Raw genomic sequence first — 16,860 nt, 5'->3', positions numbered from 1 at the left:
AACGATGAAAAACATCAACTAAGGAGCTAATTCTCAACAGACAGCAGACATGGTGTTTGAAAACACAGTGCTTAACAGCATTAACTTCAGGAAGTAACGCTAGGAAGAATTTCCATCATCTTAAAAAACAAGTAATTAATCCCATTTAGCCACGAAACCCCAGTTCATTACCGAGCAGAACGGCAAGTCAGGTATCTGCTGAGGAGGGAGGATCTCTGGATATACAGCCTGGTGGGATTCAATGTAAAAAGCAGCACAGGAGAGTAGGGATTTTAAGGAAAAGAGGACTTACAGTACATTGCCATGGGCCTCTGTCTTCACTGAAGGTGGCAACGATTTCCTAGATTGCATAATGCTGCTATACTTAGTTTTAGTCCAAGAGAAATACAAACCTGAAAAAATAACAGCTACTCACTGGTTAAAACAGATACATTTGGCATTCCAGCCCACCAACCCTGCACTAACTTGTCATTTCCCCCTCATTGCCTCCCAGGATTATGAAACAGTGACATGCCTACAACTCAAAAGTTTCCTATCCTACGACTGTCAAACTTGTATGCCTACGACCCCTAGAACCATCCCATAACCTGATGCACGTTACGTTTATGGGATAGAGCTTCACATGGTACATACAGTGCTATCAGCATTTTCTTAAGCAACACAACCAAAACACCATTGTCTCACTCAGACTTCTCTTCTCACTCTTACAAGCAACCAGTCAGCAACACCACATCGACGATCTCACTCAGTTCCCCTCCCCTAACGACTCTGGGAATTCCAGAAAGCAATCTGAAGAGCAGCATTCCACATGATCCCCAACTTCCAATCATACCATGAAAAGCCATCAAAACTGGCTCTCTGATGTAAAGAAAAGATGCTTGGGCTGACTTGAGATACTCATTTCCTCTCTGCTGCCAGATCTCCTGTTCTCTTGCAGCTCTCTACTCCCAAACTAGCAGATCCCTATGCGTAAGGGGCTCCCTTTCCAACCCACCTCATACCTCACTCCAACTGAACTAACCAAACACCTGGGGAGCAGGAATACGTTATCCCAATGTCTTTGTCCAAAAAGCTTAAGAGAACTGTGAAAAGGGAAAAGTTAAGGTTAAAAAAAAAAGGAAAGAAAGGAGAAAAACAAAAGCCCAACTCAAATAAATTACGTAAAGTTCTGAAATCAACATCACTTTTGAGGCAACCTTTCCAGAGACCTCTTGGGTTCCTTTCTTCTCTGAAGCACCTTTGAAAGTTGTACAGTTGTAAGAATAACTTTAACTATAGAAGCTATATGCATCTTTTAAGAATCACATTTTGATGATTATAAAAATTTATCTATTATACAACATAGGTCCAGCTACACTGAAAAAATTACACCGCTTATTGAAATACATTTCATTTTAGAAACAGACTACTAAATAGGTCTATACAAAAAACTCTAAAATAATTTCTGTAGTAAAATAAAGAGTGTGTTAGGAGAGCTACACAAACAAGAAGTTTTTTTGTCTTTCTTTATAATGCTCAAATATACTGTGATAACGTGGCTGGCTCACTCCATAGCCGGCACCAAAAGCTGAAAGGAATCCGTTACGATACACAGTGATAACAATTAATGCTCTGTATTAATCTCACAGCCTTCCCGATTAGTACAAAGAAAACCAGGCCTGTCTCCTCTTTGAGGAGAAGTCCAGGATATAAAAGCAAGCATACCTCATCAGCTGATATGAAATTATAAAATCCCACAAGTCTCAGTATCTGAAATTTAGAAAAGTCACCAGGAAAACACAAGCAAGTTGGGTTCTGAGTCCTGTTGGTTCCCAGGTTCAAATGAGCGCTGCTGATCCAAAACAGGGTTTTCCTTGTTTCTTAACCGATTCGAGGGAAAGATTAGGACAGTCTGCTGGGGCTTAAGAGAAAGACAAAGCTCCTCACCACCTCACCCTCTGCACTTCCAGGAGGGCATGTTTCCATGTGCATAAAATGGGAAAACAGCTGGCAGGAAGCAGAGATGTTAGTGGTGCTGTGCTGAACTGTTTTTTTCTGCCAGGTGCCGCAGAAAGTTGTCCTCACTCTGGCCTCTGTGATTTAAAGGCTCACTCTTAAAAAGAGCTGGAGGCGGGGGTAGGTGGGGAACCGGGGGGACCGGGAGGTGATGCGGATGGTGAGGATGAGGATGTAGGTGAAGGTGTGAGTAGGGGTGGTGAAGGGGCCGTGGAGGAAGCGTGCTCACTGGGTTCAGGTTGATGGGTGGAGTTGGGGTGGTGGGTGCATTCACTACAGCAGGGATGGTGGCGGCGGGGGAGGTGGTGGACAGGGGGATCTGGACAGCAGTGGAGACGTTGGCGGGGCTGGTGACGCGGAAACACTTCTCCTTGTGCGCCTTGAGCATGTTGGAGAAGCGAAATCGCTGGCCACACACGTCACAGGGGTAGGGCTTCTCCCCCGTGTGGGTTCGGCGATGCCTCTTCATGTTTGGGCGGCTGGTGAAGCTCTTCCCACAGATTTCACAGATAAAGGGCTTCTCTCCTGTGGAGCAGAGATAGGGCAATCAGGCACAGAGCAGCTGCTGGCGCTGCCTGCAGCGTACGTAGGCAAACAAACTGCATCCTGCAGAAGCTCCTGCGACTGCTGCCTTCAGCAAACAGAGAGTCAGCTGTTCCACAGCAGTCCTCAGCCTTTGCAAAATCCTCCCTCACCTTCGGATTTTGATGCACAAGACAATTTTTTATAAGGTTGTGGCAAGGGGTTCCTTCAGACCAAGATAACAAGGAGTAAGCCTAACCTCTCATTCCCCCCCAAGTGAATCACAGGCCTACAGCCAGGTGTTACAGTAAGGTATTACCCATCCTAGAAAATCAGAAAGGAGAGGTTAGCAGTTTTGATACCAAGGAAGGGACTACAGCTGGAAGTACGGGAAAGTTTTGATCCTGGAGGTACCTGTGTACCTCCTAGTGGTACTCCAGGTCCCACCTGGAGTGTTGTGTCCAGGTCTGGGCTCCCTGGGATAAAACAGACAGGGATCTCCTGGAGAGAATCCAGAGGAGGGACAGAGATGCTGAAGGGCCTGGAGCATCTCCCCTGGGAGGAAAGGCTGAGGGAGCTGGGGCTGTTCAGCCTGGAGAGAAGAAACTGAGAGGGGATCTGATCAATGGGTATCAATAGCTGAAGGGTGGGACACAGGGGGACATGGGCAGCCTCTTCTCAGTGTCTGTGGGGACAGGACAAGGGGCAATGGCCTGAAGCTGGAGCACAGGGAGTTCCCCACCAATCTGGGGAAGAACTTCTTGCCAGTGAGGGTGAGGGAGCCCTGGGACAGGCTGCCCAGGGGGTGTGGAGTCTCCTTCTCTGGAGAGATTCCAGCCCCGTCTGGACACCGACCTGTGACCTGTCCTAGGGACCCTGCTTTGGCAGGGGGTTGGACCCAGTGATCTCTGGAGGTTTCTTCCAACCCCTACGATTCTGTGTTTTTCTCTGATCAGTTCTTACCAGTGTGTGTTTTCATGTGCTCATCAAAGTACTGTTTCATGTTGAAGTCTTTGCCACACCACTGGCACATGAACTGTTTGTGTCCGATGTGGATGCTCATGTGGGAACGCAGCTGGTACTTGTACTGAAACCTCTCATCACAGTTCTGCAACAGAAAAACAGCAACCCATGATACTCAGGCACCAGGAAGCCAGGGACTCATGGGACAGCACTCAAACATCCTACATGAAGGGGTAAAGAACACCTCTGCTAACACACAGACCCTCACACAAACATAGGATTTAAATCATTTAGCAAGGGTAACTGTGCTAACAGGTCTGCTGGCACAAAGGCCTCGGTGAGGAGTGTGGAACAGTCACAACCTTTAGTTGATATAGCTGTTAGCAAAAGCCCAGTGGAGACACGGTTATACCAACAGAAAGGTGCTTCTCTTGGCTGAAGTGTCATTTGGAGGTTTTGCAGCTTTGCCAGGGATGTCCTGGACTACAGCATGCTTCCACTAGAGGACTCTGCTCACACAGCAAAGCCAACAGCAGCTTGTTTTAGAGCGAGCCAGCTATTATCTGTTGGTGTGAGGGAATTTCTTTCCCCATCAGCCTTATCTTCAAGACTACTCAGGTTGCAATACCACCACCACTACCATGCATCGGGCTGGAGTTGTGCCCCACTTGGGGGACAGGGTGAGCCACCAGACCTGCCCTGGACACAGGAAAGGCTCTGCACCCCCTCTGCCTCCATCATGTGATACCCACAAGCATCCCCATCAGATGACTGAGACATTATCTGCCCCAGACACATGACTGGGTATGTGTGTCCCACACTTCTCCTTCATGAGGGCAGGCATAAAGTTACAATGCACAGGAACCCATCAGTGAAATACTCTTCCCTCACCCCAACACACATGTGGTTCAGGAAACTCAGAGCAGTGTCTTACATATCTCAAGGAAGTAATAGCTTGCAGCAAGGAGGACAGCAGTTTTTCCCACAAGTAAAAAGCAGTGATTTGTTTATTTTCACTGTCACCACTTCTTTCTGTTTCAAATTACTGGGCAGGACAAGGAGGATTAACGTGATTTGCATCAGGCTTTGCTGTGAACAGCCAGGGATTCAAACCCTGCAGCAGTGTGTGCTCGCTGAGATCCAGCAGGAAAAGCAAACCAAATGCATCTCTGTCTGAACCAGTGCTGTGCTCTTTCCCCAAATTTTTTATGAAATTGCCCTTAATTTCCAAGTCAGGCAATTTGGTTTCCACCTACACACCCCACTTACAGCGTTACTAAATTTATGCCTCATGCTACTGCATCCCAGCACATTAACAGTTGCTGCCTCACCTCACATCTGAAAGGTTTCTCTCCAGAATGCTGTAGGGAATGTACTTTGAGAGACATGCTTCGCTTGAATGACTTTCCACAGGTTTCACATGTAAATGGCATGTCCTTTGTGTGTGCTGCAACACAAGAGAACATTGGAGAGGGTCACTCAGATGGCAAGCAGCTCTTGAACCATTTCTTCTCTCCAGGAAAATTATCAGCACTGCACAGCTTCTAAGCATACATACAGATATATATGTTTTTGCTCACTGTCAGCACCACAGACTCAAACATTTTGCTAAGGATAAGCCTCAGACAACTGGATTTGCCTTAATTTTTTCCCCTCAAAAGAGCAGTTATGAGGTAAGAACCACAAAGACACATTATGAGGCAGCAGAAGCACCAATCAACAACTCACCAACCATGTGTTTCCGCACGTGGGCCATGGTATAGAACTTTTTTTCACAGATCTCACAAGAGAATTTCTTTTCTGCATATCCGTGGACAATCTTGATATGTTCATGGAGGGACCAGAGCTTCTTGAAGGATTTATTACAGGAAACGCACTGGATGAACGGGATAAATAGAAGGAAGTTTGAGTTAGAAAGACTCAGTGATGCAGGTTTGTGGGGTTAAGCCACGTTATCTTCCTCTTGCATGACAAAAAGAAGGCCAGCACAAGTCAAAATGCCATATACTGTCTCAGACTGCACTTCAGCTTACAGTTACTGCTTCGTGCTTGAAGCAATCACACTAAGAAAAGCCAGATCAAGCAGGATTAGAGAGGATGTTAACATGCTGTGGTTTGGTGCCACCTGAAGAGCACCACAGCCACTGCACTACCTTATTTCCAGAACCCACAGCACATCGAGCTGGCTGCAGCCCTCAAGGAGCATAACCCAGAGAAGGCAACAGCTTCACAGGCACTGATGCTGCTGGTGAGGGAAGAAGCCAACAGAGGTGGAGGAGGCCAACACCACCAAGATGCCTTAAACCCATCCGCACGTCCAGCCCTGTCTTTCAGAAGAGCATCGTGACCCCTCAACCTCCAGGTCTAACAGCCCAGGAACTTGGTCAAAGCTCTCTCATCCCTTCAGCTTTACATGGAAGGCAGCTTCCACCTTGCAGCTCTTAACCATGTGGAGTCTGATACACAGCTCATCCAGCAAAGCTACGTGTCACCTCTGCCTTCCATGTTCTGACTCTTCATTTGCACTTTGCAGCAGCACTGTAGGTCTAGAACAACCATGGGAAACATCTTCATCTCTTCCCACAACTACCATGAAACATCCAGAAAGACAGCGATGAGCTGGATCCAAAGGCTTCCGTGCACGTCGTCTTTTCCCCCACAGTTAGTTCTTAAAACTCGATTAAAAAAATAAATCCTTGTACAATTTGGAAAATTCCAGAATATCCTGAGTTGTGAAACTTGATAGTGGACTTGTGTGTGAGGATACAGAGTCGTTTTCATCTTTGAAGTGAAGAGGAAGGAACTGTGGCTTGTTATTCTTTGTTAGCTGTTGGTAGGTTTGGGGTTTTGGTACATCCCCATTTTTCTGGCCATCAATTACCCTCCTTTCCTCAAGGTAAGGAGGGGTGCATGCTTTTCACTGTGGAACTAGCAAATACTATGCCTTCTGTCAGCTTGAGTTGTTTCTCATCTGTTTCCACAGAGCTTCAATCTCCTCCACAGGCCTGGAAAGGCTGGTACACTGCTCACCGTGCCGACTCCGAGGACAGCATTTGTCTCTAAAAGTACCTACTGGAGGTATGTCAGGAACACACTGTAGTCTTTTTTTGGGGAAAAAAAACCACCCTAGAGAATAAAGCAAGGCTAAGAAAGATCAAAAATCCTTTGATTTAAGGTTAAACAAGCCCTTGAAACAGTCAATGATTTAATTGACCATCAGCAGATCACTGAGAGCTCCAACACGCAGAGTCTAAGATGACAACTGAGATTCTATGCAAGTGCTAATTTGGAAAGCATGAAACCCAAAAATTACCTGGAAAACCAGATATATTCCATCACTTAGATGAAAAAACATAGAGAAGAGCCACGTTTATCAGTTCAATCACCACTTATACAACGTAACCATCTTTTTTTTCCCCTAGACAAAGCTCCATGTCCCTCTTGACATATTAAACCCTTCATTAATGTAAAACTTTCATATTCCCTTACTCCTTTTGCCAAGTGTAATAAAAACAAATTAGCAGGCAGCTGTGAAACACATTCCAAATGTCAGGACAGACAAAAATAATAGCTGAGTGTATGCTTATACTGAGGATTTGAAGATGACTAGCAGTGCTTCTGGCACTAGAAATATTTGGGGAAGTTTCTGGACCTTATTCTTGTGGCACTGGATATAAAACACAACTTCTATGATTTCTTCTTTTGCTATCACTTTTGGGCAGAGGACTGAAACTCCTCAGAAGCACATGGGTGTGTGGATTAGAGGTGGCTTCTTCCTTCCATACCCCACACAAATTGTTGGTGAATTCCAAATTCCTGTTTAACATCAAGAGATTTTATGCTGTGAATGAGCCACCTGGAGGACAGGGCATTCCTTAAATTTACATTTCAATGTTCTCTGCTACACTCAACTTGTGAAGTATTTATTTCAAAAGCTGCAAGGACACAAACACTGACTATGCTCAAATTATAATCTTATATTACACTCCTTCCTTCAGTCTTCCTCCTATGAGCTGAAACATAAGGAAAAACAGTACAGCGTTACACAGAGCTGCATTTGAGTCTCACAGCAAAGAGAAATGGCAATAAATATTTCATCCCTCTCCCACGCAGTGGGAATTGAATACCAATTCAGTTCAGCATTCAAACAAATCTTAAAACTTTTCTGGTAGGACTGGCTGGACAGACAAAAACCTCGTTGCCTGACAAGCTCTCTACTTCTCAGCTGCACAAAAATCAAACTCAAGCTGCATCGTGTTGGCAGGAGGATTATTTCAGGAGTAGGTGGCAACACCGTGCCTGGTTTATCAAGGAATAAAACAACCTTGCCAGATAAAACAACGCTGCCCCCAGTTCCATGAGCACACAGATGCCTATGAGCAAGACACAAACCACAGATGAATCAGAAACTCTTGAAACTCTTTCCACAATTTCAACTTTTAAAAATGGTTCTATTACAACACAGGCTTCCATTGTTGTATGAAATTAAAAGCTGCAAAACATCTGGTGAGAAAAAAAACCCCAGAGATCTTTATATTATCAGTGAGATTTACTGAGCTTTGTATGCTGGGAAACGGGCAGGCTTGTGAACAGGTTTAGTTGCTGGATTCATACGCTTCCATATGCATATGTGAACACTACTGTAATTACCTGGGCATAATTATCTCAGTAGGATTAAATAAGAGTTACATTTTAATATCAGTTCCAATCCTGACTCCACTAGTTTCTCTCTCACCTGCTTGCCTCTCTGGTATTTTACAAGTTTCTGATTCCAATAGCCACAAGGTGCTGTCATTCCGTTCTCCTTTGAAATCTTACCTGGGTTACTACATGACTGGGTTTCAGGACACTGAAACACTTTGAACTCTAAATCTAGCCACAGCTGCAGGTGCCCAGCGCCTGAAGGAGGAGGGTACTTCACTGCCAATACACTTGTTTGCAGGCCAGTTACTCTTGAGTCTGACATTTGTAAAGTAGCTTTGCGTTCTCCTCAACTCGTAGTTAAATACTAGAGTAACTCTGCTAAAGCAGATGCCAGTTGTACACTCTGTTCCCTGCAATTTACTTCTTGGAAGACACCAAAGTGTTGATACGTAGAGACAAGGTCTCGGTCAGAACCTGGTCTGCGCAAAAGATTTCCCCCTCTGAAGTGTCCACTAGCTGTATCCAGGGCACGACAGAAGGTATGGAAATCTGGCAAGCAGGTGAGCAAACCTACCTGGATATTTTTTTCACAGTCTGTTTGCTGGTGAAGGGACAGCTCACTTTCTAGAACAAATTTCTTCCCACATTTGTCGCAGATCTGCATGCGCCTGTGAGTGATGTTCATGTGCTTCTCCAGGTACCAGCGTGTGTTAAACACCCTGGGGCACTTCTCACAGGTTAAAGTCTCCTTCTCTTCACACTTTGATTTCTGCACAGGTGCCTTGGGCTCCTTTGCAGCTTTCTTCTTACGCTTGGGGGGCTCCACACTCTTTCTACGACCCCTTGTAGTTCTGGGTGATGGGGAAGTTGTGGCTGCTGCAGCAGATGCAGCTCTCCTTGTTCTCCTTTGTGCAACACTAACTTTTTCCACTCTTTTCTCTTTTTTCTTCTGCCTCTCATTTTCCTCATCATCATTACTGTCTTCAGTGGCCTCTTCCCCACTGTCACCCTCCTCTTCCTCACTGCTGGTCTTAAGAACAGCAGTCTCTTTGGACTGGGAGGGGACACCCTTCTCCCCTTTTGACACATTTAATGTTTGGTTGTTAAGGTTTACCTCTACTATAATCTGCTCCCTTTTGTAAGTCACTTCATCTTCCTCCTCTTCTTCCTCCTCAGAGTCGTCAGAGTTCTCTCTATCTTCTTTCACAGCCCGGACCTCTCCTACCGCTCTGTTCTCCCTGAAATATGGCTGCTCCTCTCTTTCATGGAGATGTGGTTTACTCATTTTGCTGTCCACCAACACAGAGTAAGGACTTCCTGACTCTCTCTTGTACACTTTGGTGGACAGATCAAGCTCCTGGCTGGCACCATGATAGAACGCGGGTGGCACTTGCCCACGGCGACTGTCCTCTTGCGCCATCCCTGCTACATGCGTGGCACAGTTTTCAACCAACTGTTGGCAAGAATTGGCTGTTTGACTCATTTGGGGGGCCCTGATTCATTGAGCACCTTTAATCCCAGAAAAACCAAGTAAGCAGCTTTAACTCAGGGTGGACTCTCAAGACCGACGCCTGTTCCATCTACACAGAAGGAACAGAATCTGATTCTCTGCTGGTGTTTAGCACTGATGTGGAGGTCACAGAATTCTGGTTTTATGGCAAGAGAAGAGCAGTGGTAATTATTCTTCTGAAGCAAGTTGCCAAGGAACCGTTGAACATTTTATCTATAAAACACAACAGAGAAAATTAAGTCAATTAAAATAATAATAATAATTAAAAAACCCTGCTAAAAACTCCCGAATTCTTTTGAGTTTGTCCAACTGGGGTAAAGCACAGGGTATGCTACCTGTGAGCTCTATCTGCTGGGGCTGGACTGCTCTATAAGCAGCATCTCAAACCAAAGTAGCATTAGGTACAAACACGTGCAACCTTCTGTGGGGACCAGAACTGGTACTGCAACTCCCACGATAGGGAAATCAAGGCATGCTGCTCACTTCAGAATGAATATTCTCCACCCACCAAAGCACACCATCACCTGCCTCAATGCTGGGCCAAGATGCCAACCTGCATCTTTCCCTGGACACACAGGATGGCCCCAAGACTCTGCTCTACTCTCCATCAAACCAGGTGCACACCTACACAGAAATACCTCTTCTCCTCCTGCATCTCCCAAAGGGAGCCCATCCTTGCCCAGAAAGAAAACATATTACACTGAGCAACATTCCAGTGATGTAGATATGCATGAAGAATTTCAATGGAGATATTTTCAACCTGCAGCACTAAATTAGATTAAGAACACTGTGTCCCCTGCTTGTTTCCACCTCAGAGATCCCTCATACAGCCTCTTGATTTAAGGCACTTATTCTTCTGTCTCATTCTCCCTTCCCCCAGCTATTTACTCCTCAGTGCAGTAGACAAACAATATTACATTTGCTCATCTAAATTTTACTTGCAGTTATCCAAGATGGAATTTGACCAGGACACTCTTACTTCCTCTTGCAAAAAATGCCACATGATCACTAACGAGTACAAGTAATCAAACACTCACACCTTTTTTATAATATATTTTTTTCCCTTTTCACCAGGATAATCACATTTTGGTGGCACCAAGTACTGTGACAGAAACACATTTGAACTCTGGACCAAATGGCACACTCAGAACTAAATCTGCAACTGGAGGGTGCAGAAGAGGAGAATTAAAGATAGAGCCTGAGACACATCCCATGACTAAGGGCCCTAACAGAAAGTGGATGGATTGAGCAGCCAAGTATGAAGAAAACTGGATCCCCACTACCAGAGTCTGAGAGTTCCCTTGCAGCTGTAAGCTTGGGCTGAGTCCAGCAGCCAGGTATAAGACACTTGGATTTCTCAGAATCACACAGTCTTTTTTTATTACTGGTATTCTTGGAGCAACAATAAAAAGCAGCCAACCTAAAGCAGTATTACAGACATGGATTTTTATGATAAATTTCCTTCCACGTTGTACTGAGCTCAAATACTCTCCACAGTACAAACACAGTAACTCCCAACTGAAATTGTGATAGTTTCTATTTCACTCTTCCACCAGAAATTTCCCCCTTTGAAGTGAATTTAATCAAACAGGAGATGAACCTATGCATGGTCATGGTGGTTTAAATAATGGTAATAAAAAAAGACTGAATGGTTTCCTGCAATCTTTGTGAAGTGACACGCTGGGGAAAATGACAGACCAATAACCACTCATCTGATTACCTGCTTAAACAAAAAGATCCTTGAACACTTCTCCAAAATTTCCAAACACACTCAAAACGTGCCCTGAAGATGCCCAACGGAGTGACCGAGCTGCAGACAGACTCACAGCACCACAGGCTCTACTCCTGCTGCACCACACTCGCTCCATCCTCAGCGGGGTCCCAAGTCCCAGCTTCCCAGCTCCAGAGGCGAGGCAGGAAGGTGAGCACCCAGGCCCAGCTGGGCCAGGAAATACGTGGAGATGGGCTGTTAGCATTGGCTTGGGATCACAAGTGATATTCAGATGGAAAAGCTTGTAAGTAGTAAGATAAACTGATTGTGATTGCAAGCCAAAATTAACAGCCCTATACCCCGGAAGGCCCTTAAAGGACTGGGCATGCTGAAAGCCAGTTTAGCTATTTTTTTAAACCTTTAATGAATTATTCAGAAGCTCAGAAAAATCACAATGTCATATATGACACCTGATTATTTCCCCAGCGTATTAAGCATCTCTGGCTCGTTGCAAGAGTGAATCAGGAAGGGTATCAGAACGGTGCTGCAACCAACTTGCCAGGAAAAGCAAGCTTTGCCTTCACCTCCCATTTACTGACTGCTGAAATATTCCCTTCATGCACCTTGCCATCATTTCACCTCTGCTCATTTAAGGAATATTCTGCATAATAAAACCACTTTGTATGAACACAGTACCACTTCAAATAAAAAAAAAAAAACCCCAACCAAACAACGGGCTTGTTCTGAGTTATCAAAGCTACATGGTCTTAAAACCACTTCACTCTGCAGCAGCAGTAACCTACTTTCACTTTGAACACACTGCCTGCTACCCTCAAGGGACCCACAACTTTCGAACAACATTATTTAACAGTCAAACAGCTGGTAAAGCAAAGCCCTCCTTATACATTTAATACCATCAACGCACTCTAAGACTACAGAGAGTTCCAAGAGACAGTTTAAAACCTGCCCAAAATATTTTAATAGAAGATTCCCCCTCTCCCCCTTAAATTTCTAATCCCAAATACAAGACAGCAGCATTTGGGTGGGTTTCTTTTTGCTCTCCCCAACAAGGTGAACGTACTTTTTTCAAAGCTGCTAAGCAGCTCGGGCTCACACAAGCCATACTGAGGAAAGGAGCAATACAGGTTCTGATTAAAAGGTAAAAAGGGATCCAGAGTTTCAAAGCAGTTTTTGCAGAAGCTTATTGAGACATAAACCTGAGGAATAGCTTCATTCTACACTTATATCAGGTACATGCCAGGCTTTGTAATCAAAGATCATACAAGAAAGGTTTGCAAGCTTACCAAATATTAAAGGCTCAAACCCAGGAAAGAAAAAAAAAGTACAAACAACTTGCAGACAAATGTGTAGGTGGAGGAAGCATGTGTATGTGGGAGCAACACTTCATACAATGCTTTCGCTACTTCTGAAGAAAAACCGCATTTCTTCACTTTATCTGTGCTAAAAATAGAGCAACCTCTAGCAGTGTGCTAGCACAATTACCTGCCCGGCTCCCGCTCCACAGATGCCCTGAAATCAGCGCAGACCAAGTGCAATATACCCAGAGGTTAATGACTTTAAAATGACACGTCCTTAGTTTGCCCTCAGAGAGGGACCAGCCTGACAGTCTGGCCATCTCAGGCTCTCATCCAACCTGCGCCAAGGACGAAGGAGTCTGCCTGCTTGGCAAGCATCCACCAGACACAGCCACCTGTAAACGCAAAGCCCCGCTTCTTCCAGCGCTGGTAGTTACCAGTGCTTGGCTGCAGAGTCATTTCTGGCTATCGAGGCTCCCTGTGTGCTGCCCACAGCCTGCCTGCCCTACAGCTGTTTGCCTGCCAGCTCCCCAGACGGGCGCTGCGCTGCTCCTTCTTCCTGCCTGGATGTTTCTGGTGGCTCCTGTCAAAGGAAAGAGGCACTTCAGGGCACTCTGCAACCAGTGATGACCCCGCTGCTCCTGGTCAACCTGACAGCAGCCTAAATTGGTTTATTTATTTATTTTTAACCCATTTAATTGCTGCCCATAGAAAAGTTATCAATATTAGCTCTGAAAATTGACAGACGCTGGTCTAATTCACTTTGCTGTAGGTTGGCAAGTCTGGAAGCACTGGCAGCACAAGGGTGATTTGTCTACAGACACAAAGACAGCACTGTATCGATTTATTCCTTAGCTAACATCTGGAAGTTCCCCCTACTCTTCCCAGAAAGCCATAAGGACCAGAAAATTCCTTTAAAACACAAAAATACCCATGCCTTAGTTCACAAACCAGTGGGGTTTGCCACAGCCTTGCAGGCAGCGTAAGGAAAAAGAGGAAGGAGGGTATGAGCTTGGGGTTTTCCTGCAGCTCACCTACGTCTTGCATGAAAATACTATGAAAAATGAGATTGCAGTAGTCAGGATCCAGTGTTAAAAATGCATTACTTTATTAGTCATCCATTATTTTCTCTCTTTGTTACAATACAGCCTGTCAGGACAGGAACAAATATTTTTCTTTCTGTTTACTAGACACTCGGACTAGATTTCACTTCCAGCTTGGCACAGAAGTTCTCACAACCTTAATATAGCTCACAAGACACCAAGACAAAATTATTTCTCCAAAAGCACCCAGCACCTAACACGTGGGGAAACCTGAGCCACGGCCAACACTGCAGCACTGAAATACCACACACTTTATACGAGCATCACCAAGTATTTGCACGCTCCCTTTACTGCACAAGACTCCTAATTTCACAGGAGACAACCCCAAGAGTTAAGGCAAGTGCTCAAGGTCAGGTTGGATGGGGTTTTGGGCACCCTGGGCCCATGGAAGGGGGTGGCACTGGGTGGGCTTTGAGGTTCCTTCCCACCCAAACCAGTCTGGGATGCTCTGACAGGAATAGGTTCATATTTAGCTATACAGAAAACCAAGTTCAACGAGAAAGTTTGAGTATGTTGAGATTGGAGATGTTATTTTCCATACTAAAAAAAAAGGCTTCTTTTAAACTACAGTTAAAGTTAAGAAAAAAATTATAACTATGTTATAATTAAAAGCAATGCCATTTTGCATATTCATTAACAATCTGAAGCTTTCAAGGATCCTTGATCTCTTTGGCAGGGAAGCTACAATCCAGCAGCTCCACGAAGTCCTGCAGCAACCAGATTTGCACACAGTCTAGAAGCAGAGAAACAACACAACTAAGTAATTTACATGATTTAAGATAATGCACCAATTTCAGACTAGTCAAATAGTCGTTGAAGAAACTACACCTCAGCACAGTAAGTAGCAAGGCAGCGGTTACAGGTCGGGGGGGTTAATTAAATACAGCTCCCACATTATGCCCAACCTGGGACACGTTACAGTCTGGCTGCCACCCAAATTTCTAACCAAAACTGAAGCACCAGCTTCTCTGCTTCCTTTCTACTCGTCAGGTAGAAATTTCTAGCACAGCTAAAACCTATGTGAATTCAGAATGCAAGTGTAGCTCAACCCTTTCAAAAGGGCAGGATCATTTCAAGTGAAATGCTTTCACACTTACAGTCACATTATTTGAGTCCTAATGCTTCTCCTGCATCCAAATAAACTGGTGCATGTGTTTATCTTGAAAGGCTGGTAAGCAAATGCATCCTTCTGGTACATACAAATACAGAGGTAAATAAAAGCATGATTTTTCACCTAGCTTCTGTTGATATTACTCAGTGTTGCCCATTAATCGATTTCAAGTCAGCAGATGGGACAGAAATAAAAATTGATCAGAAAATTATAATTTTCATTGTAGATAGCACTCAGCTTTAAGTATACTGCCCAGCACAAAGTTCTGCCTTTCCTAAAAATAACAAGAGTAATACTTTCTCCCTACAGCTCTGCTCTGTGAAACCCTTAGCTGATGTGAATCCTGAACAGCATATTAGCAGGAGATGCTTCGAGACCGCAATGGGAAAACTCAAAGTGTTTGACTACAACGGCCCGGTCACCTCCAGTTCAACCCATTAGCAGTATTTCCGAGCACATAAACCCCAAAAGTTTCAATATACTCGCACAGTTTGAAGAACAGGTGCATGAAACACAACAGCCCACAGGCACAGCAATTCCCAGCCAGTGGGAAAACACATCTGGTCCAAGTTACATCATGTCAGCGGATAGCAATCAGGGCTATCACACAAGAGAGAATTATTTATATCAGCGTACAATCACTCCTTTCTTGTGCGGCTCAGCTGCTTTATATGCAAAAAAACTGAGGAAAAAAGAAGAAAAAAAAGGAAAAGATGTTAAGCGGGGAGTTTTATCTCAAGCCAGACCCACAGTCAGCACATCCTCGCAGCGTTTGCATTTCTATGGGTAAGTACTCAAGCCCATCTAAATGCAAAATACAGAGAGTGAGTGGTGCTAACGATCTATTCTGTCATCTGTTCCGAGGCAGGGACAGCTTGTAACACCCACCTACGGGAGGGATGGATGGATGGATAGCTGCGGTGGGTTCCCGCTTAGCAGAGCTCCAAAGGGAAGCAGGGAAGAGTGATCCTATCTGCTGTATCAGGAGAGTTTGGTGCAGCTGACAGAGACTTTGGGGATATGGTGTAATATGGCAAGAGGATATTTGGACACAGGAGTCACAGTTCCTGGGCCTGTTCTGTGAAAAAAGCAGAAAAATCATTATACTCTGTTCACTGCAAGCTCAAAATTCACTTGAAAACAGGTTTTCCCATCAACTCATAGGAAAGGTCAGGCATAAAGTGGTGTGTGGCTCTGTGGCTTGTTATTTTGGTGAAATTAAAGCTGTGCCACATATTTGGGCATCTCTGCCTCAAATGGATTAGTCTTGGTACAACTAAGCAAACTGACACGCACATCATAAAAAAGCCAACAACACTGGCAGCAACTCAAAGTGTTGCAGGGAGTCTTGGCAGGGAAACAAAAGACTGGAGAGTGAATAAATACTGCCCAACTCTCCCAGAGAAGGTCCAGGGAGAAGTGTGTTTGACAGGGTGGTATATGGAAGCCTGAAGATGTAGCAGAGCATATAGACTGTCCCATCTTCCAGTTATTTTTTGTGATTATTCCCCAAATAATCTACAATAAGTATCTTGCTAACTCAGCAGGCAACATATTTTCACTGTATGGAGCTGGCTATTTGCCTGTAAGTATTTAACAGGCTAATGGAAAATGAAGCAGACCATATTTCCAATTCCAGAAAAAAAGCCTTATATAACAACCTGGGGCTGAAACATAAAAACGATGATAAAAAACCTTCGGGCTTTTTCCATTTCTCAAGATGAATTATTTGGCTGTATCTAGAAATCTGGTTTGAGGGACAAAGGCTTTCAAACCAGCGATTTCCAGAACTACGAATCTGGAATTTTTTCAAGCATTATCTCCACAGAAAATAGTTTAAGAGGTTGCCATTTCAGAATTCAGCAGCATTATAATCCCTCAGCTTTTGCAATAAACTGAAGAGTTTCTACTGGCTGGGAACTCGGTTTAGATGCGACAGCCGTAAACTTCGACATTTTTCCCTTTTACTGGGCAAAATCCTCTTC

The 16,860-nt window shown here is 44.6% G+C and overlaps 1 protein-coding gene across 1 annotated transcript; it reads right to left on the bottom strand.

The window, feature by feature from the left end:
* Nucleotides 1-1,230: 1,230 nt before the first annotated feature.
* ZNF652 (zinc finger protein 652) lies at nt 1,231-9,639 on the bottom strand. Its single transcript, XM_084275336.1, has 5 exons — nt 8,699-9,639; nt 5,209-5,356; nt 4,812-4,927; nt 3,481-3,625; nt 1,231-2,520 (listed from the first exon to the last, which is right to left on the bottom strand). The coding sequence occupies exons 1-5, from the start codon at nt 9,605-9,607 to the stop codon at nt 2,006-2,008; spliced, it is 1,833 nt and encodes a 610-aa protein (XP_084131462.1). The 5' UTR covers nt 9,608-9,639; the 3' UTR covers nt 1,231-2,005.
* Nucleotides 9,640-16,860: the final 7,221 nt, after the last annotated feature.

The sequence above is a fragment of the Gallinula chloropus genome (genome assembly GCF_964237585.1).
Source record: "Gallinula chloropus genome assembly, chromosome: 26".
NCBI lineage: Eukaryota > Metazoa > Chordata > Aves > Gruiformes > Rallidae > Gallinula > Gallinula chloropus.
Note: the sequence above shows the minus strand (reverse complement) of the source record. Positions and strands in the feature narration are given on the sequence as shown.

Bases quoted from the DNA above. Each gene is read 5' to 3' on its own strand.
- ZNF652 (XM_084275336.1), bottom strand. From the start codon at position 9,607: ATGAGTCAAACAGCCAATTCTTGCCAACAGTTGGTTGAAAACTGTGCC. The intron at 3,626-4,811 runs GTGAGGCAGCAA...TTTCTGTTGCAG, and splicing joins AGAAACCTTTCAGATGTGAG to AACTGTGATGAGAGGTTTCA. The intron at 2,521-3,480 runs GTAAGAACTGAT...TCTGCTCCACAG, and splicing joins GCACATGAAAACACACACTG to GAGAGAAGCCCTTTATCTGT.